Raw genomic sequence first — 21,222 nt, 5'->3', positions numbered from 1 at the left:
TTTTTCAGAACTATGAGGAAACTGCCAACTCCCAGCCTCTGCCAACATGCTCACCAATTCAGATCAGTCTCTCTCCCGTTCCCTCACTCCCAATCTTCACTCTCCAGCCAGCTGTGGTCGGCGTGGAGGGACTCCTGTCCAGTCGTCCCTGTCTCTGCCAGAGCCCGAGGACTGGAGAAGACTCAGCCCTTCTGCTCGTCCAGGACTGGCACAAGGATCTCGCTCCTGCTCACTACAGGTGCCTCATGCCGTCCCTGAATGCCTGGGCCTGCCCCCTCGAGCAGCGAGCTTTGACGTCTCCTGCGGTCAGGAGGAGGTCTCCTCCGATCAGGGCTCAGGATCTCAGAGCCCCCACTTCATGCTGCGGCGACGCGGAGGACTTGTGGAGCAGAAGGACATCATCATGGCCCACCAGGCCCACAAAATACAGAGCACGCCACAAGCCCGGAGGAAGGAGTGGGAGTGAGTACAAAAGAGATTCAGAGTCAAAGGATTCCTTTTAACTAAGTGTTTAAAATGGTTAATCTCCATAAAGGAGGATGAAAGGAGGAGTGATATAAAAGGTCACATATAAACACTGAATATGCACTTTAACTTGTTAACCTATAAGCTGCCAGAGTCCGCCACTTATTTATTTTTTAATATTTGGAGGTAAATGCTAATTGTATTGACATAGTTTCGTAAATATGCTTTTATGTGTTTGGGAGACGCTTGTGCAAAAAAGCACATTTATTCAGGAACTCATTCCATCAAAGAGTCTTAACATTTCATGCAAGGGAGCAAGCATGAATAATAACAGTGCAGTTGACCTGGAAATGTAATGTATCTGACACTGATGTTTATAATTACTCCTGCACTTCCTGCTGCAATGTGTCAAACTATCTATCGGGAGAACTACAGTAGGTGTGACATACATGGTGAGATGCATGATAAGCAGATACCTAAAAGAAAAAAAACAAAGACAATACTGTTCTCCCTGAAGCAGCATTGTCATCATTTCTTTATCATTTAAATTGGCTCAAATGAGCTTTACAGAGTAATCTTAACATCTTTTAGCACATTGCTTCAGTCTGACCAACTTGTTGCAATAGTAAGCTGTGATGAACTCACTGTAAGCTACTCATCATCAAGCAACTGGCAGACAGTCAGGTGCTTTGTGTCTACTTGTTTGTTTAAAAATGTTATGTTTTCAAGCTTCCCTTCCGTCTCCACCAACTGAAAAATAGGATCACGTGACAATGATATTAAATAGTTTTTGATAATAACAGAAACCAGCAACACTAATCTAAGCAAGTACACTGGACAGCTTATAACTCACTGACTGGTTTTACTGACTCCAAATCAAATATATAGGAATCTTGATTGGAATATTATATAAAAACAATTGCTTCATTTAAGACTAAATCTAGTGCTAACATCTGTCTAGAAACTGCAAGAGCCCATGTATGCAGTAACTAAAGAAGCTGACGGTTGTCAGATATTAATTTCAAGGGATTCTGACCCTAAAGCTGAATGGCATGAGAAAAATGGCGACCGGAGAAAAATGAGGCTTTGTAACTGCTGGATTTGTCAAAAAGAAAGCATAGCAGATATTGAACTGATAACTATGACAGCTGTCATGCTTGGATTCATCTTCCCTCAGTGGTAAAAAGAAAACAAACAAGCAATGAATGAATGAATGAATGAATGATACAGTGGTTTTGACATGTCTAGAATTAACATATGAAATGATTTTTTTTTCTTTTTTATTAAAGTAGTACAAAGGATTTTCTTCATGCTAGTATATCAATTTTTATTTAATTTGAAGGAATATTTGTGTACTTTAAGGAATTATTGTGTAGCTATCGCAGTCTCCCATCCTTACGATAAACACAAAACAGCCAATGTAACTTTGGATTCCAACTGTGTATCGCTTTACAGCATCCCAGAGTTTCAGAAGACTTATACTTAAAACCTTTACAAAATTCCAAGTTTTTGAAATATAAAGATAGAAGTAACAAAAACATAAATGTCAGAATTATCACATATTTAATGTGATCTTCCAACAAACATAAGTCCTGGGGCAAAAAAAAATATATGCTTAGTTCTGTAGGTTTAAGTTATTCTGATTAAAAGCAGATAAAAGTCAACAGTTGCTGTAGTGTTTTCTTGAATGTTTGGGGTTGCATTCTGCTGACAGCCGGGGATTGCAAAAAGTTATCAAAGAAATGGTGAGACTTCATTGTTGAAATGTACCAATCAGGAGCAGTATATAAAAAGGCTATTGAAGGCTCCAAATGTGCTGTTAAACACTGTCAAAACCATCATCAATTAAGAGGAGAAAAATGTGGCATCATAGAGACACTGCAAAGATCATGACAATAACACCGCAGTTGACGAGAGGACGAGGAGAAAGCTTATCAGGGAGGTTAGCAACCTGCACGTGAATGGCATCTCGTGCCTTGGCTGTGTAGGGTGGCAATACAGAAGCTATTTCTTAAGAAAAAGAACATGCAAGCCTTCTGATTTACGCAAAACAATTCATTCAGTCGCCTTAAAAAATGTCTGAAAATGTATTATGGTCTGAAGAGAAAAGGTTCAGCTTTTTGGTCATTCTAATGGACAGAATTGCAAACAAAGTATCATCTAAGGAACACCATATGGACAGTAAAGCATGGTAGTGGTAGCATCATGTTTAGGGATGCTTCTCTTCAGCTGGGCCATTGCTGCGTTGCAGGAAAGAAAGGGAAATTAATAACTCCAAATACCAAAATATTTTGGCTCAAAAACTTTCCGTCCACCATAAAGCTGAAAATGAAGAAGAATTGCCCATTCCAACACGAAAATGACGAAAAGTACACATCAAAATCAACAAAGACATAACTTCAGAAAAATAAAATCAAAGTCCTCTATTGCCCAGTCAGACCTAAGAGAGTTGGACATCGCCAGGGCTACCCTTTGTCACAAAATCTGTTTAGAATTTTTATGTTCAAAATTTCTAGGTACAGCCAGAGAGTAGGGGTTATCTGGTTTGGTGAGCTCAGAATTAAGTCTCTGCTTTTTGCAGATGATGTAGTTCTGTTGGCTTCATTGGGCCATGACCTCCAACTCTCGCTGGAGCGTTTTTTTGAGCCGAATGTAAAGCAGCCAGGATGAGAATGAATGTCTAAATCTGAGGCCATGATCTTCAGGTGAAAAAGGGTGGAGTGCCCTCGCAGGTTCAGGTCCTGCTCCAAGAGGAAGGAGTTTAAGTAGCTGGGGGGCTTATTCACAAGTGAGAGAAAAATGGAGTGGAGATTGTCAGGCGGATCAATGCGACTGCGGACATCATGCTGTTGTTTTAGCTCAGATCTCAATTTACCAGTCTAGTTCCTACCCTTGCCTATGGTCACAAGCTGTGGTTAGTGAAATTAGTTTCCTCTGCAGGGTGTCTGGCCTTTCCCTTAGAAGTAGGGCAAGAAGCCCAGTCCTTCAGCATGGGCTCAGATTATAGAAATTATAGCCAAATGAGGTGACTTGATCATCTATTTAGCATGCGTCGTGAGGTTTTCCGGACACATCCAATTGGGAGGAGACCCTAGGGAAGACCCAGCTGGAGAGTTAATGTCTCTTAGCTGGCCCGGGAAAGCCTTGGGAATCCTTTGAGATGAGCTCGACAAAGTGACTGGAGAAAGGGAAGCCTGGGCTTCTATACTTAGGCATGCAGGGGATGGATGGATGGATGGATGGATGGATGGATGGATGGATGGATGGATGGATGGATGGATGGATGGATGGATGGATGGATGGATGGATGGATGGATGGATGGATGGATGGATGGATGGATGGATGGATGGATGGATGGATGGACGGACGGACGGATGGATGGAATTAAAGATCGAACAAGGCTGACATTTATGTTGTAAATGTCATACTCCACATGCACCATTATTGTTTATCATGCAAATGGTTTCATCATAAATATTAACATTATCTAATGTGACAGATGCCTCTAGTTTTTTAGAAGTTACCCTATATTAATTTGTGTCTCTACAGACTATTACACATCTTGGTCTTGGAATTCTCTTTATTGGTCAACCACTTCTGGGCAGGGCAGCAATGACTTTCACATGTCTCTGACTATAAAGGCAGTTTATGTATTTCTTTATCAACAGTCAAAGAAATGTCTTCTTCACATGTCTTGATGGACTCTGAACTCTTTAGATATGGTTTTCTGACCTTTTCCATTGTGATGAGAACCGATAACCCTTTTTCTGATGTCCCCAGAAGCCTTGATCCATACCAAGGTCCACTCAAACATGCTGTGAAGATTAGAACAAATCCCTCTACTTTTGTGATTAACAATAACAGTAGGTCATCTTTCTCAGTAAATTAATGACCAAAATTGTTTTTTCTTTAATTGTTTAGCACGCTTCTCCTAATGCGCTTTAAGACTTTTGCGAAAATTAACCTGTTTTTTGCAAAAATATAAAGAACTTCAAAGGCTCCACAAACTTTTAACCTCCTATGTATCTACACAGCAGCAGTCAACAAACAGCACTCTTTGCCACAAATATTGTTGCTGTAGGTTCACCAAATCACAACTACTACTTTAATCAGTGGATTTTTATGTATGCATCATAATTGGCTATGGCTTACTGGAGCAAAATGCTTTATGGTGTAATTAATGGTAAATCTCTGGGTGCTTACCTGTGAACCTCTGAACTCGATTTGATTGTCTGCTTCTCACCACTTGAATGTGAAGTGGTGCTCCATCAGTGTATAACCCTCCTTCATTCTTCTCCTCTTTCCCCCTGCTTCTGATTTATATTTAGTCTTCTGTACTTTCACTCCATGTCCACTTTATTAGTGCACTGCCACATTCTGTGTTTTGCTCTGTATTTTTCCAGCCTGCTCAGAAAACAACAACACAGCTTTAAATGACTTGTTTGCAGGGGCAACTAGTTTAACAAATGTAAATTATATTTACACCACAGCACATGTATTGTGGTTATTTGTCCATTAGGGGATGCTAGGGAATCAAAGTAGAAAAGCAGTAGGGAAGCAGCAAGATGTCTTGAGAAGTAAGCAGTAGAGTTTAGAAACTGTTGAGCTTTCCCTCAACATGTTAAAGGGCCTCTAACGCCATCAAATGAGTGATATGACATGGATGCAAAACTGATTTTTGATTGTAACCTTTGTTTTTTTCCACAAAAACTTTCTTTAAGATTCAAGTATAGTAAGGAGCAACGCTAGTAGCTACACACATTTGGACAACTGCTCTAACACCATAAACAAAATATAATTACACGTCAATGTAAACTGGCTCAGTGTTGTGCCAATCCACAGAAATATGAGAAGCTGTTACTGGTCAAATCCAACTGACATAACTCAGTACAGTAGATGTCTGTTGCTAGGTAACAGAGATCGAAATAAAATGCTAAAACCACTCCAGTCAATGTTGGTTGAAAGCTTGTCTGCAATTATATAAATGCCCTTCAGAATGCTGGAACCAAGTGCTTTCTTCCCCTATATAATGTACGTTGTTGAAGATTGTTTTCTTTTCTTTCAATGTACTGAAAGTTACTGTTTTCTCTACGCCCTCACATGTAATAGTTTGTTTTCTTTTTAAGCGAAAGTGAAGCAAATTCAGAAATATGCATGTAAATGCAAATCAGGCCACACTTTCTTAAAACATATATATAAATATATATATATATATATATATATATATATATATATATATATATATATATATATATATATATATATATATATATATATATAAATATAAATATATGTATGCAGTTGCATTGGCACAATCAACATTGTGGTGGTGGTGGTTGACAAATTCCAGAAGAAACCATTGGTGATAGATGTAGCACTCCCAAGAGTCAGAAAACATTAAGACGAAGATATATGAGACGCTTGAAAATTACCAAGGGTTGAAAAAAAGATGTAAAGGTGAAGGCAACAGTGGTGCCAATTGTATTTGGAGCACTTGGAGGTGTGACTTCCAAGCTGGGAGAGTGGCTCCCAGCTTGGCTCCCACAGATTTCGGGAACAAAAACAGAGATTGAAGTGCAGAAGTGCCCAGTCCTAGGAACAGCAAAATAATGCGTAGAAACCTTGAGCTCCTCTTTTCATATTAAAGTCTGGCCTATTATGTGTATTTATCCTCAGATAAGACAATCCTGCCTTTCAGCTGTTTACAGGGCATCTAGCTGACCATTCTGCATTAATCACAGAAGTGAATTTTCCCTCAGTGCCAGAATTAGCAGACTTGGAATAATGAGAAGAAGAACTGGATTTAAGTTGTAAAGAATGAAGTGATGAGTAAAACCAACCTCAGATGTCAGAGGGGCTACACACAAGCTCACAGAATCAGACCTACAATCAGCGGATTGAGTTTAAAATCTTGTGCAACGAGTATCAAAGGACTGTACATGTAAGTAGTTATTGGAATAACACATAACCTGTGAATTATACTGTGTTTTAATTTTCCATGGAAAGGCATGCATGTCATAAGCTTGAAGGACCTAAGATGCACCGCAGAGTTCAGAGGGCTATGCACCTAACCAGAGAATCCAAGTAAAAGGTGTATATTGAAGCTTGACAAAGTTGTTGATATAGAGCTGAGCTGAGGATTACTGCGAATACGCTCATCATTTTTCTTCATCTACAGAAGAAAACCCTCCAAACTCTCAGCGCAGAGAGCGCTGCTTGTTTTCTTATTATTTTGTAACCTAATGTTCTATATGTGGCTTTTGTTATAGTCTATACATATTATAAAGTGAAAAAAATTAAATAAATAGTTTGATTTTGAATCTTATTTGCCATTGTTGCTAGCTTCATCTCATTGAGTGTGGTTAGGCATACTCAATGAGATTGGCACAGACCAAACGATAAAAGGTCTTGTGATATTTTACACAGCTATTTTCGTAAGCCTTCAAGAAAGCTGCAAGAAAGAGCAGAACAAAAGCCTAACAGCCTCCTCAACGCATACCGCACCTGGTAATCTCCGCAGCACTTTGGCGCATCAGTGTGTTGACAGTGCTGCACACAACTCTGTCAGTTTCCCTCTTCAAGATGTCCAGTGACCCCGATGGGGAGGTGTTTGCGCATGTGTGTGTTGGGAGAAACAGATTTCTGTAGGAAGAGGTTGCTCTATTGTGCAACATGGCTTTTGTTGGCAAAAATGAAAAGAACAGAGCAGGAATTCAAGGGAGCTATGTCGCTATGGAAACGACAAGAAAGAGAGGGCTAGAGGCACAAGCACACAGAGAGAGATATGTAAGCTACCGTTTGCAGAGATGGACAAATACTTTTGTTGGTCAACACACAAAGAGGTGTGATTTCTCAGTAATGACTCCTTGTTTTAAGAAGAAAGATAGTGAATGTGACATGCACGTGCTGTATATACAGTGTTATTGGTTAGCAAACTTTTAATGTTGTCTACTATGATAAACACTGTATTTATCATCTTTTTGGTGTTTGTACATTTTGCTTTTGATCAGAAAAGGCTATGTTACATGAGGTGACACGCCCGCCTGCTTCATGCAGATTAGGAAGAGGAGGCAACAAAAGTCATGGATGAGTCTTTGGAGCTCAATTAGAGCCTTATTCATTGATCCTGTTAAATGTTTTTCCCTTCTCCCCCAGACACTAACTTGTTTGCCAAGCATTTTGTCACTTTCTCTCTCTCAGCTCATTTTCACAAGCCCCCATATAAGAGCTTACAGGCTGCCTGTCTGTCTGCACTGTACGATACCTGTGTTGTCCCTCTGCAAAGCGGAGTCTGACCGGGATATCAAGTGGACTAATGCTGTGGTTTATTTTAATTTTGACAAATAGCTGCCTTGGAAAGGAAACAACCCCGGGCTGAATAATCTCCTATCTGTGGGGGCTGAAGTGGTCATCCTCAGGAAAAAGTGGGGAGGGGGAGAGGAGCAGCAGATGGACTGAGAACGCCCAGTTGCCTAATGAGGTCTCACTTACTGAGTGTGAAAAGACCCTGCTTTCTTCTACTTTCCCTCAAAAGGGAGCAGCCCTAAGATCTATTTCATGCTCTATTTTTACTCCTGACTTTTACTCCAATATTAGCACAACGGCCTAGTTTTTAAATGTTTTAATAGTACAAGTGTGTCTTCATTAATGAAAATATGACAATAGTGTACAACTTTGATATAGTGAACACGTTTAAAGGGGGGAACTAAATCAAGCTCATTTAAAGAGATTCTTCATTAACACACTTTGTCTAGTTTTTCACCTTATTTCATTTAGATTTCGCACCTCTCTCCTTTTCCAAAGCACCCACCGTTATCTTTACATAATTTTTTTAAGCACATACCCACACAGCCTGGTGTATACACATATCTTCTTTTTTTTTTAGCCGGGGGGTGGGTGGGGGTGTGTATTCATCCTCAACAAACTCTAATTGCTATGGTAACAAAATATATGTCCCTCCTCTCCATGCAGCTTTCATTCAGTTGAATTTTGAAATCGCCATGAAATAGCACTGTGGGAGGGGGCTGATGGTTTTCCGGCAGGTGAGAGGATTTGAATGATCTGGGCTGTTCCAGCGACACAAAACCGAGACTGTGCGCGCAGATGCGTTAAACCGGGTTGCTTTCACGTCGTCTTTCCGACCAGTTTATTAAGTCCAGAAGACGCACAAAGTTTTGGGAGACTTCCCTCTCTGTGTGAGGAGCGCGCCTTAGTTTTGGATCTCCACGATCCGCGTGATCACAAGGTACTTGGATGTTAGTAGAACATTACAAGGAGAGAAAACGGTGTAGATTTGTTCTTCTGGTGTCCGCGATTAAAGGTTGTTCAGAGTGGATGGATTTTTTTTTACAGCCTCTGCACTTGAACTATCTTTAGGTACATGGAAGAGTTTCCCGAAACACAAGTCAAGCGATATAAGCATTTTCTTTTGGATATGGAGTGAAAAGGATTCTGTAACTTTTTTTGGGGGAATCTTGACGCTCGAGAACCTGACAGTGGATTGAAGGTGGATGATTTTTTTTTTTGCTTGTTTTTTTTTTTTTTTTTTTTTTTCCTTTTGCTGTACTCCACATTTGCGCTCATTGTAGGAAAGCCCTCTAAAGGCTGATTTATGGTTCCGCGTTACACCAACGCAGAGCCTACGGCGTAGGCTCTGCGTAAATTTAACGCGGAACCATCATTCAGGCTTTAAGCTGTTCATATCTTTCTAGAATGGCTCGGTTTGGAGACGAGTCCGCTCCGGCCGCGGTGGACTCCGGGGACGGGGATGCGGAGCGCGGCGACGGCGCGCAGGACGAGGCGGCGGCGGCGGCGGGACTCACGGCGTCCATGAAACAAGCCACGGCGCAGCGCGCCCGCACCATGGCTCTGTACAACCCCGTCCCGCACCGAGACAACTGCCTCACCGTCAACAGGTCGCTCTTCATATTTGCCGAGGACAACATCATCAGGAAAACCGCAAAGCGAATAATTGAATGGCCATATCCTTCCATAAGTGGTTGTGTTTAAAAGATGTTGTGATGAAGTTGTTGGGGAGGGGCTGTCAGTTCAGCACCACGGACAGCGATAGTCATTAAGTACAGGCTGCAGTGTAAAACTTCAACTTCCATTTACTCTTACAGTGTAGCTTCTTATAGGTATTTTCTCTTTTTGTTCTTCTTTCTTTGTATATAGGCGACCTAAAACTATACGTCTTTGCTTAGTGTATTTACATCTCTATAATTACCTTCAGAATTCCAGGAGTTGCTTAAACAATATAATAGAAGACACAAAATCTTCCTGTAACTCTTCTGCAAAGCTGAATTTTCCTAATTTTCCTTAGTAATTCCTTTACTCGCATTTTGACTCCTTATGATTTAGTGGTGGCACAAGACAACGATAAGCATGTGCTGATTATTAGAAGCAGTTTTGCTCACTGTGGGGGTGGAATGTAGGCACATCTCTCCTGCCTTAGTGCGCTCATTGGAATATGAACCTGGCCATGAGTAGGAGTCAGTTCAAATCCATCAGGCAGCATTTCTCTCGTACCCTGCTGCAGTTCTGGGAAGCAGTTCCTTTCTCCAGAAGTTATCAGAAACTAAGTGACTAAGAGGCTTTTGAGGTGGTCCCATCCCTCCCCCCAACATATGGTTCAATTCGTTTTTTCTGCTAAATTCTGTCCCTATCAAATGTTTTGTAAATGTTTTGATAGTGTCATTAGTTCAGCGATATCATTGAGCTGCCACATCTGCCCACTGCTCCTCCTACCTTACACCCCCTACATTGCAGCGTGCCAGTCTCCCACTGTTACCTAACCACAGGCTCTCTGTGGGTGTGTGGGAGTGGGACTAGTGGTCAACACTAGCTGGCCACTGGCAGCACAGTAATGCAACTGTGGATATCAGAGATGCAGAGGTATGTGGGAGAGAGCTGGGCAATAGTAGATCGTGGGTTTTTGAAACAGCACGTGTAAGAGTGTTGACTGAGTGAGACTCATAATGTTCAAATTCCGAAATTTTAGGTGCAAACAGATTCATGTCCACTTTTAGGCATCAATAGCATTGGTTACAGCATATTTATATCACCACCCTTAATTCCCGTGTTCTTATATTTACTCTGACAAACTGAATTTGGCTCCAGTTAGTTGCTTAATAGTTATAATGAACTATTCTTAACTGTTAATGTGTTTGACATGACTTTCATTCAGTAATTTCCTTGAATTTTGCTGCTTTACAAAATAAAGATTCAATACAGCTGCATATGTCATTCATCAAACTAGATTAATTACTGCCAAATGTAAAATCTTAATGTAACTTAAAAAAAAAGAGAAGCCACACTGAGAAGCCATTCACCAAGCAACTTAATATGTGTGAATTATGTGTTGTCAGGTGTACAAAACAAATTACTCGAGGTGCTAGACTTTGAATAATAGGCAAGAGACAAATTAATAAGCAGTGAAAATAATTTGAACTGACATTTTTAGTTGGTTGTTTCTCTGTAAATGAACTGTTTTATCCTCTGACTTCTAATCAATAAGTAGGTTTGGTTAGTTAATTATATTTAAAAGATTTAATAGCTGCATGATGTGTAAACAGAAAACAGGGAATGTAGCTTGGGATAAACGAACTAAAACTTGCGTAATGGCTGGTGTGCATGGTTACAAATAACAAAGTGGGCGAGATTTATGAAGTATTTCCCACTCTAGCTATTTTCAGCCACTTTCAATGGCCATATTGTGGTCAATGTGATTCAGTGTGGGTCCCAGAGGGCTTCATCTCAGCACTCCTCTGTGAGTCAGTGACCTCATTTCACTCAAGGCAGGAAAAATTAATAACGACGAGTACATTCCTCACGGGAATACTGCCGAACTGAAAGTCACAACTGTTGGGGGCTCATTTTGTCAAAATGTTGCAGTCTTTCACCATAACGGCTCAAAATTTTACAAAAAGAAAATGTGGAGAGAAATAAAGACACTTTCTGGTCTCCAAATTTACCTGTAATTTGGATAAAGTAAAACTGTTTTTCTTCACAAACTAAAAAATGTTTTAGTTAAAAAGCACTTATAAAAGTATTATTGGGAGATGGATGGTGGTGTAAACCTGGACTGGCATGCCAGGCAACCAATATGGAAGCCTGTGTGATTTTCAACTTCACTGTCACTCATTGCTGTGTAAAGTTAGACATAAAACAAAAAACATGGTTAACCCTTTACAGGACAGGTGGCCATATTTGGAAATTCAGTAGAACTACATTCTATGATTACTTCTACTACAAAAAAAGTTACATTGTTAATAATGGTCCTCTAATATTCTCCAATAACCCTCTAGAAATGAATGTTAAAAATTCAAGTATTTTATGCCCTATAAAAGGTTAAACGTATTAAATGCATGTTTACAGTCTCATGTCACATGAACTGTGTCAAAACCATATTTTGGACATTGGGACTAATGTACCTATTATTATTTTCTTGTTACCCTTGGCTGATACAAAATGTTTCAAATGCTAGAAAGTCTATAAGATTCTATTTTTACCCAAAGAAAATCTTGAAACATGAAGCTAAATATCAAATGTCAATGCACCTCCACTATTTTCACATAAAAAAATAAAAATAAAATCCTCTCTAATTATCCTATGGAGGCTGTTACTTTGAAAAAATATATATTATTTTAACTTTTTAAGATGAAGACTCATTGGATGGACATGGTTTAGTAGGGAGAGTTCCAACATGAAGCCTGTAAAATCAGCCTACAGCCTCATCACGTGCCAAAGTGGTTTTTTGTAGTGTTCTCATAACGCCAGCCCCAAGCTCAGATAAATGAGGGTTGCATCAGGAAGGGCATCTAGTGAAACCTCAGCCAGATCAATATGTGGAATTCACTGATCTGCTGTGGTGATCTCCCAAAGGGAAAAATTAAAAGAAGTTATTCTGTTTTTACTTAAAAATGTCTTATGTAGTTACCATTACCAAACAATTACCATATCAAAAAAGATGATTTTTCAGCCAACTAATTTATTAATATAAAATATAAAACATTTTGTAACAATATGAAAATCATCATGAAATATAATTGCAGAACCACTGAAAGAAAGCTTTTCATATTTAATAATTACCAAATAATCTTAACTTGATCTCTTAAATGTCTTAAGACTTTTTTGCATATTGAGTGTAGTTTCTGAGAGTTTTCTCAGTGTCAAAGTTGATATCGTCAAATAAGTTGCTTTCTTTGACCAAAACTCCAAATTGGATTTTAAGCTTTGTGACACTAAAAGATTAAATTCAAAAAGTTAAATATGAAATATTAATGTATTTGGTGGATAAAGGACCTGCTGTAAACGACTGAACAATTATCAAACTCATTTTCTGTTAACACATTGTGCAGTATTGTTTCATCTACATATTGCTGAACACATACAGTATTAGTTTTCCTCTTTAAATTTAGAGTTCTGAAACCGTCATAGCCAAAGGAACAAAAACCTGCTTCTCTACATCTTTGAACACAGAGTCAGAGGCACTGACGTGTACGTGTAAAGTTGACCATCTAGTCTGCTGTTTTCTCAGCAACTGGCAGGGGAAGGAGCCATGACAAGTGTTTGCCTGTAGTTTTGTGCAGTTACACCATCAAGCCAAGGTGACTTTACAGCACACTCATTCCCTGCCTAACCTGCTCTCTTTCTCTTCATGAAAAGCACTTTTAAAAGCATGTTGCCATGGATACTGCAACCTCTCTAACAGATTGCTTTCAGTGCCAGAGGATACGAACCATGTCATAATTCATCTGTCAGTTATTTATCCATCCATATATTTTCCCTTGAATTCCACTAAACCAAAATTTCAACATATATGTAAACCAAACATCAATTTTCATCAGTGTGTTGAACATTTTTAAGCTATACTTTAGAAAATGTGTGACTTGTTTAACAGTAGTATGATGTTTTTATTTTTTTCCTCAAAATTATTGTAAAAAAATATGAGCTACATTGTGTAAGGTTTATTGATGATTATCACTACATCATCATTATGACTCATTCTCCAACTTTGGATGTTTTCTGTGTTTTCTAAATGTAGTTTGTCTGTCTTTATGTCACTAAGTTGTGATGAAAAAGCTGTCCTTAACCACGCTGCCTTTACACCGTTTGAGTACATGATCCTTGCCACCATCACTGCTAACTGTGTTGTCCTGGCCTTGGAGCAGCACCTCCCTGGAGAGGATAAGACCCCCATGGCAAAGAGACTGGTGAGGACAAAGTCTGTTTTCAGATGTTTTTTTGTGACGTAAACACTTGAGAAGGGTAGAAAAACAAATATGTGAGAGTTCAGGGTTGTTCTAAGGCTTTAATCTGCAGTGTTATGCACATGTACAGGCTGGCAAGCCACTAAAGTCTTTTGCACAAAGGGATATCTTTCCCACGCTACACAGTTAAAGCGATTTTCATTTGGAAATTTTGAAGACCAAAGTTAACAGCTGTTCAGAGTGAGTCAGAGAGGAGCAAATTGTTACTACTGAAAACGAGTCAATCTTTATGAACGTTATAGTGGTTCGGGAGAACGCTACCATGTGAATTTTAACTCTTAGCATCAGACAGTTTCATGCATTAGGTCTGTTTAAGAAAGAATATTTAGGAATTATATGTCTGTAATTTGAAGCAAATGGAAATTAAGCAACACAATGTGGGTTTGGTTGCAAGATTTATTCATAATAGGGCTCTCAAAAGAGGATGTGGCTTTGTTGTACAATACCTCCCATCCATGAACTATTAGATTATGATGTCAAGGAAAAAATTGAAAGATTAAAATTCAATACATTTCTAAATACTTGATTTACATGATTTAATAAAATAGTGAATCACACAACCAGCAACAAAGAGATTATACGTGCATGTGATTAGCAGAAAAAATGAAAAAAAAAAGGCTTTGGTACAGGTGACTAGTTGGTAAAAGGCTGAGCGATGCATTTCTCATTTCAGAAGTAAGACAGAGCTGACTGATCTACTGGCAAGATGGCAATTAACATTTTATCTGTAATCTGAGTCTTAGTAATAAAAGGTTAATGTGAATAAAATGTGATTGCATCAACATGATTTTAGCCTTAGTCATAGATTTTAATCTGGAAAGAGTAAAGACATCTCACATGTCATTAGGTAATTATACTACTGTTATAGGTACCCAGTCTCCAGAAGTAAATATATGTTGAGATTTTATTTCTTGTTGTCAGGAAACTAAAGTTATGTAAATGTCCTCACGCATTATGTTCTTATTTCACCTACTTTTTAGGACGTACGTATAACTCTGATACGTCCGCTGTGAGTTCTTGTTGGAAAGCAATTGTTCTCTTCTTCCTTTAAAGGGGCCTTGTTTCACTCTTTATTATATCCACCATCTCCCCCTCTTTATTTATGCAGTTTGGTGGGGCATAAGAAATTAAATACCTGGATAAAGTTAGGGATGGAGGTTTACACCTGCATGTTGTTCAGAAACCATCCCTTTGTCAAATGGTGTTAAAAGCGTCTCTGCTTAGTGTTACAGAGATGTGGTGGAGAGCATTCTTACAGATGGTATCAGTCTGGTGTGGGAATATTACTCAGGCAGAGAGGAAAGCTCTTCAGAGGGTCATAAAGACTGCATAGAAGATCATAAAGACAAAACCTCCTCCAATAGATGCCATTTACACACAATGCTGCAAGAAAAAGGCAAACTATATCACCAGAGACCCTCGCAGCCAACACACACCTTTTTGAGACACAAACATTCCACTTACAACCTCAGACACAGCAGAACAGACAGTATTATCATTCAAAAAAAGACCATTACTTTGCCCTGTCTACCTCTGAGCATAGATATTACAAAAAAGAAGGGGATTGTGCAAATCTCGAATTGCCTTAGTTACTTGTATAATAGTATTTATGAATTTATTTAATTACGCATACTATTTAGTAGCACTTATTTATTGATTGATAGTGTATTGTTTCTTTTAATCCAGTACATTTATGTTACTTTTTTGTCTGTATTATCGGCTTTTATCTCATATTATCCTAATCTTTTTAATCTTTTAGGATTGTACTCTGAGAGTGTAGAAATGGCAATAAACTTTATCATTATCTTTATCTTCAATATATACAATTTTGGTTTCCAGAAACATGAAAATGCCAAGATATTCTTCCGGTGACTTGGGCCCTGGTGTGATACATTAAATGCTGTGCATTAACCTTTTTTAACACCCCGCTTAAATAGTTATACTGTCATTGTTCCCACAGGAGAAGACTGAGCCGTACTTTATTGGGATTTTCTGCTTTGAGTTCGGGATCAAGCTGGTGGCGCTTGGCTTTGTGTTCCATAAAGGGTCCTACCTGAGGAATGGCTGGAACGTCATGGACTTCATTGTCGTGCTCAGTGGGTGAGTGACAAATCATTTCCTTTGTCAACCTCAGTAGCCATCAAAGTGAGAAAAGGTTTCAAACATTATCCATTGATTACAGGTTAAATAGAATGATGAAATCTTTTTTTTGGAACAGTATTCTGAGAGCGAAAACAAATGCGAGCGAAACAGTGCAGCTGACAAGTAGACAAGTTATTTTTCTAAACCAATCAGCTGTCCTGTAAATTCAAGTTGTTGTGACTGCTGTCATTTTTCTGTGAAATCTTGTGTCATTTTGATGTGGCGCACAGTGACTAAGACAATCATACCCATGAGCCTCTTCTTTTACTGCCTAAACCGCATTTCTTTACTGTTATAGTCAAGAGCAAACTAAGGGGCCATTTTTATTCTGAGGGACGATTGACCCAGAATTCAGAAGTGAAAAGATTTTATGCTGCACTTTATTTTCACTTTTCACAACCTCATCATCTTTAGCTTGCACTTGTTTTTAGTTGCGGCCATTGCTTCAGTTAAGCCTGTTGGCTGGAATTTTCTTGATGGAAATCAATTAGGTGTCATATGTCTGCCTGAAGGTTTTCATTTACGTAGGACATTGACCTTTTGTAAAAGAAGCTCACATTTTGTATTTTGAATCTGTTGTAGGAATTATTAAACCAAGAGACTTTCTGTAGAAGTGCTTCAGCTGTGAGAAATGAACAAGACTTTTACTTCTGAGACAAAAGTGTGAACCAACTCCTTCTCACCTCGCCTAACCTGGGATACATGACAATAGTCAAATGTGAACGTTGAGTCTTTAAATAAGTGGCCTTTTCACTCTGCATGAACTCTGAGCAGTGTTTCTATGTATGTAAGTGAAACAAGGGGCCTCACAGTGAAGCCAGCCTGATTGATCATGGGGGTGGGGGGGTGTATGTTGTGTTTGTTTTGGGTTGATACACAGATATGAATTCATACCTTCTTTCTTTTTCTTTGTGGATTGTGTTTGTGTTATGCATCGATGATGCATGATCAATGACAAAGTTATACCAATATCCCAGAAGGGAGACTAACAAGGTTCTAGATATTTTTCCTAAGAAAACACATACTGTACTTGAGGAAACTTGAGGATTCAGTTGAAAAGGTTTCTATCTAAACAGGGTCTCGAAACACATGGGGATCCTGCCACATAAATAAATAGACTTTAGACTTTACAACAACACAATGGGGAGTGAGGTTCCGATATGGTGAAGTCTATAGATTAACAGAGTGATGGAGACTGAAGTCTGCAGGTGTAGGAGACACTGGTAACACTGGTAACACTGAATACAGAGTAGGCAGTGAGGAGGGAAAAACATTGTATTTGGAGGCGAAATGTGGTATACAAATGTATGTTGTTTCAACCAATTTATTTCATATGAATGTCCTTAACATGGAAACTTAGATGCAGGAACATTTGCAAGACATTGCACTTACTAGTGTATCATCAGTGCACAACTCAAACAGGGTTTACAGATTTGAATACTCTGTAGAGTCCTTTGTTCCAATGTAAATTATAACAGCTTTGGGTGTTTCTCTCCCCTGATGGTGAATTGGCAATTCAGTTTTAAGACAGCCGGAAGGAATCTCTGTGCGCATGGGACAAGGCCAAATATTGGTATTGGATTCCCATGATTATCAGGTCCTCACAGGACGCTGATTTCACTACTGGAAAATGACAGCATGGACTCAGGAACATTTGGGTCACATATGTGGCAGACGTTTCTCTGTTTTCCATCAAGTGTGGCAGAACACAGTTTTAGGGGTTAAAGTGCTATCATGCAAAGAAGAGGCCAAATGTGAACATGATCCAGAAACATCACTGTCTGGAAATCAGTCCTGTAAGCAGATGAATTGAAATTTTAAACTTTTTGGAAACCGCTCATGCCATGTATTGAGGGTGGATTAGTGCCTATAGAATGGGAAGCGTGGGAAGCACACACACACACACACACACACACACACGCATGATCATATACATACACACACACACACATAGACATACACACTGGCTTGTTCACCTGCATGCTGGCTCTCTAGTTTTTGGGTCTAGGTAGCGGTAGCGATAGCTTAGCTCAGACTGCGATCAGATCTCAAGATTTAGGTCGATTGCTGTTCGTGTTTTGGTTGGCTCCGTGCCGGTTTCGTGCTTTGTTTGTGGTTTTTTTGTTGCAGATTTCCAGTGCTTGACGTGTGTCTCCGTGTGTTCCTGCTTCCTGGATTGGCAGCGGATGTCGTCACCCCCCCCCCCCACCCCCTCCCCCCCCAAAAAAAAAAAAAAAAAAAAAAAAAAAAAAAAAAAAAAAACACTGGGTTTGTATGTGTATGTTTATGTATGTGTACGCATATGTGTGCGTATATTTATGTATATATTACATATAGTAATAATGCACATATATACACTTTTGGTTTCTACCGTCATGGTATAATTCAATAATATGTGTGCAGACAAGGTAAAAAAAAAAAAAAAAAAAAAAAAAAAAAAAAAAGAAAAAAAAAAAAAAAAAAAAAAAGAAAAAAAAAAAAAAAAAAAAAAAAAAAGAATGGGAAGCGTGGACTTCTGGAAAGGAAACATCTGTGTTGAAAGGTATACACACGTTTTAGTCTTACATATGCTCCCATGCAGCCTTTCAATGGAAGATTTTGTATTTTACAGCAAGACAATTCCATATTGCACACTTGCTGTCAGGATCTGTGGTGGGCTGGATCCACTCGCAGATACAGTATCGAAAGAATCCGTGAGTTTCAAAAAACCCAATCCCTGCCGTCGCACTGAGGCAGGGGAAGAAAACACATGAAAAAAGTAACAACAGAGAATCACTGCAAAGCAGGAGAAAAAAAACTATTAACATAAGACTCTGCTTATGCAGGCAACTCCGGGGAAAACTACGGAAATCTGAAAAGTAATCAAAGTACAAATAAAATGTTAACAAGATAGGTTACTCGAAATTGACTTGAGAAAAAAGTGATGAACACCGACTCAGACCGAACATGCAGAATTATTGGCAAAGAGCAGATGCCACAGATAGTCTTTTTTAACACACCCTGAAGACAGGCTGCAGGTGTGGGAATCAAGCCACCCTACCTTTCCTGCAGGGAACACAACAAAAGAAAGGAAAAAGGAAAATCTAACCACCCAAAACCAGAACCTAACACTTGCATCCATTTACAAAAGCATGAATTGATACTAGAAGAGCCACAGTGTAAACTTACCTGTCCATGCCTGTTACTAGTTAAAAAAAACATTTGGCACTTGACATGAAAAATATAACAAAGAAGACTCAGGACTGCTAACCAACTCTCAACTCAATCCTAAATCTGACAAGAATGGAATGACAGGAACCGGTCTCCAGTTCGCAGATGCGTATGAACTGTTGTTAAAAGAAGAGGGGATCCTATACAATTATCACTTATGCCAACCTTTTTGAGAGTTTATGTATTTTTATTTATTTAGTCCATATTTTGGGGGTATTGCAGTTGTATTTTGAGTGACTGAGTGACTATGGATTATTTTTTAGTTTATACATATACTGTATGTGTCTATTTAATGACAGAGCATTATATTACTTATTAAAATAAGTTTGCTCTCAAAGCTACATACAGTCCATAGCTTTGCAAAAGTAATTTCTCACATTATGATTGAGCAACAAAAGCATTTGGGAAAAAAATAGTAATTGTATCCTAAACTGAGTGGCAGTTTACTAAGTGGCAATTATTGCAATGGCCATTAATGTACATATTTATTGCTAATTTTGTCAGTTGCAAAAATTACTGTCCACTTTTTTTTTTCGCTTAATTTTGCCAAAGTCATATTCGGTTCAGTTCAGTTCAGTTTGATTCAGTTCAATAATACTTCAATAATCCCCGAAGGCAAATAATGTAAAATAAATGCAAGACTTGAACTACTTTAGCTGTTACTAACAGTGAGCTTGTCAAGTTCATACTGCTAAAGCTGGTTAGAATTGAGTTAGAATTGAGTTTTGAAGTTACCTTTCGAGTCCCATTTATCCATTTTTATATACCCACTTCTTCTTGTTCAGGGTCCTAGGGTAGGTGTCATCAGCTGAGAGGTGGGGTACACCATGGACAGGTGGCACATCCACCACAGGGCTAACACGGAGACAATTCAGGCAAACAATTATGCGCACTACCAGACTACACAAAGAAAACCCATGCAGGAATGAGGAAAACATCCTACATAGAACTCTACATGAAAAGATCCCAGCCGAACCTGGAACCGTCTTGCTTGCAGCACTAACAACCACAGCACCTTGCTGCCCACCTGTTGACACAGTTTAATTTAACTACTGGGAAAAAATGGAAAGTAATGAATGCATCTTCAAAACAAGTAAAACCCCTAAAGTAAATATAATATCATAGTAATCATAGCCATTTCTAATTAACAAATCAATAGGTTACCGGTATGTGATGTGCTTTTTATTGATAAGAATCTTATGGATAAAGCAAGGGCTGCATTCACTGTGCTTCCCTAATCTTCAAATGAAATTTTGTAAACATTGTCCAAATCATAATTACTAGATTATAATATATGAATGTGAAAACCAAGTAAACAGAGTTTTTCTGCTTAGCCTAACTTGTTTACATGAAAACCAAGTAAACATCGATACAAAGGCCTCTGCTCATTGTAATTGAACTTAAATTCAGTGGAGATGATGTAATTATGCCAGTGTATAGTTTTTCAGAACCCACACTACCGGCTCGGAGCCAGTTTACTCCGAGATCTTGCACCTTTGTCTGTTCCTCCTGTATGGTATGATTGTCACATTATCCCCAAAGCCACAGTTTCATTCTCTTTTCATTTTGAAAGATTTTGTATCTTTTGAAAATTGGTCACAGACAAACATTTTGGATTTCGTTATGCTTACAAGACGGCTCAGTTATTTCCTACAACAGCAGGATGTCATAAGCTGCATAAACCAGAGCAGCCACCCACAGGAAAACAGCGATTTTGAGTCCACAGGCAACATTAGTTATTTGTTGATTTTGGATCTTATTGATTATAAGAAATATATTTGATTACTCCTTACACTTTCTCTCTCACACATTAATACATATATATATATATATATATATATATATATATATATATATATATATATATATATATATATATATATATAAAACAAAAACAGAATTTGGAAGTACACTAAATCATCAGAGTGGATCTCTCTTTTCCCTGAAAGTGTGCGTGTGCATTTGTGTTTGTAGGTACATCAATCTCAACAGTATACGACAAACCTTGCTCAAGTACGAGATAGAGAAATGTTTTAAATTAATACTCAGCAACTGATTCTCCAATTAATTTTGACAGAATTCATTTTTATTTTACCAGGCTGTGGCTAGTGAACCAAAAGATTAATTTTAGGC

The 21,222-nt window shown here is 38.6% G+C and overlaps 2 protein-coding genes across 2 annotated transcripts in view; both read left to right on the top strand.

The window, feature by feature from the left end:
* The first annotated feature begins 379 nt into the window (after positions 1 to 379).
* On the top strand, positions 380 to 9,475 carry LOC133452218 (voltage-dependent R-type calcium channel subunit alpha-1E-like). The gene is made up of 2 exons (XM_061731438.1): positions 380 to 462; positions 9,178 to 9,475. The coding sequence occupies exons 1-2, from the start codon at positions 404 to 406 to the stop codon at positions 9,473 to 9,475; spliced, it is 357 nt and encodes a 118-aa protein (XP_061587422.1). The 5' UTR covers positions 380 to 403.
* Positions 9,476 to 13,584: 4,109 nt separating this feature from the next.
* Positions 13,585 to 21,222, top strand: part of LOC133452776 (voltage-dependent R-type calcium channel subunit alpha-1E-like) — a 74,067-nt gene continuing 66,429 nt past the window's right edge. Inside the window, exons 1-2 of the mRNA XM_061732401.1 lie at positions 13,585 to 13,680; positions 15,698 to 15,837. Coding sequence (XP_061588385.1) covers positions 13,588 to 13,680; positions 15,698 to 15,837 — 233 coding nt within the window. The 5' untranslated portion in view covers positions 13,585 to 13,587. The remainder of the gene's footprint in view (positions 13,681 to 15,697; positions 15,838 to 21,222) is intronic.

Source organism: Cololabis saira, chromosome 10, assembly GCF_033807715.1.
Source record: "Cololabis saira isolate AMF1-May2022 chromosome 10, fColSai1.1, whole genome shotgun sequence".
NCBI classification, from domain to species: domain Eukaryota; kingdom Metazoa; phylum Chordata; class Actinopteri; order Beloniformes; family Belonidae; genus Cololabis; species Cololabis saira.
Note: the sequence above shows the minus strand (reverse complement) of the source record. Positions and strands in the feature narration are given on the sequence as shown.

Excerpts from the sequence above, each read along its gene's own strand:
- LOC133452218 (XM_061731438.1), top strand. The coding sequence starts at position 404 with ATGGCCCACCAGGCCCACAAAATACAGAGCACGCCACAAGCCCGGAGG. Across the intron at positions 463-9,177 it reads GCCCGGAGGAAGGAGTGGGA|AATGGCTCGGTTTGGAGACG; the intron begins GTGAGTACAAAA and ends ATATCTTTCTAG.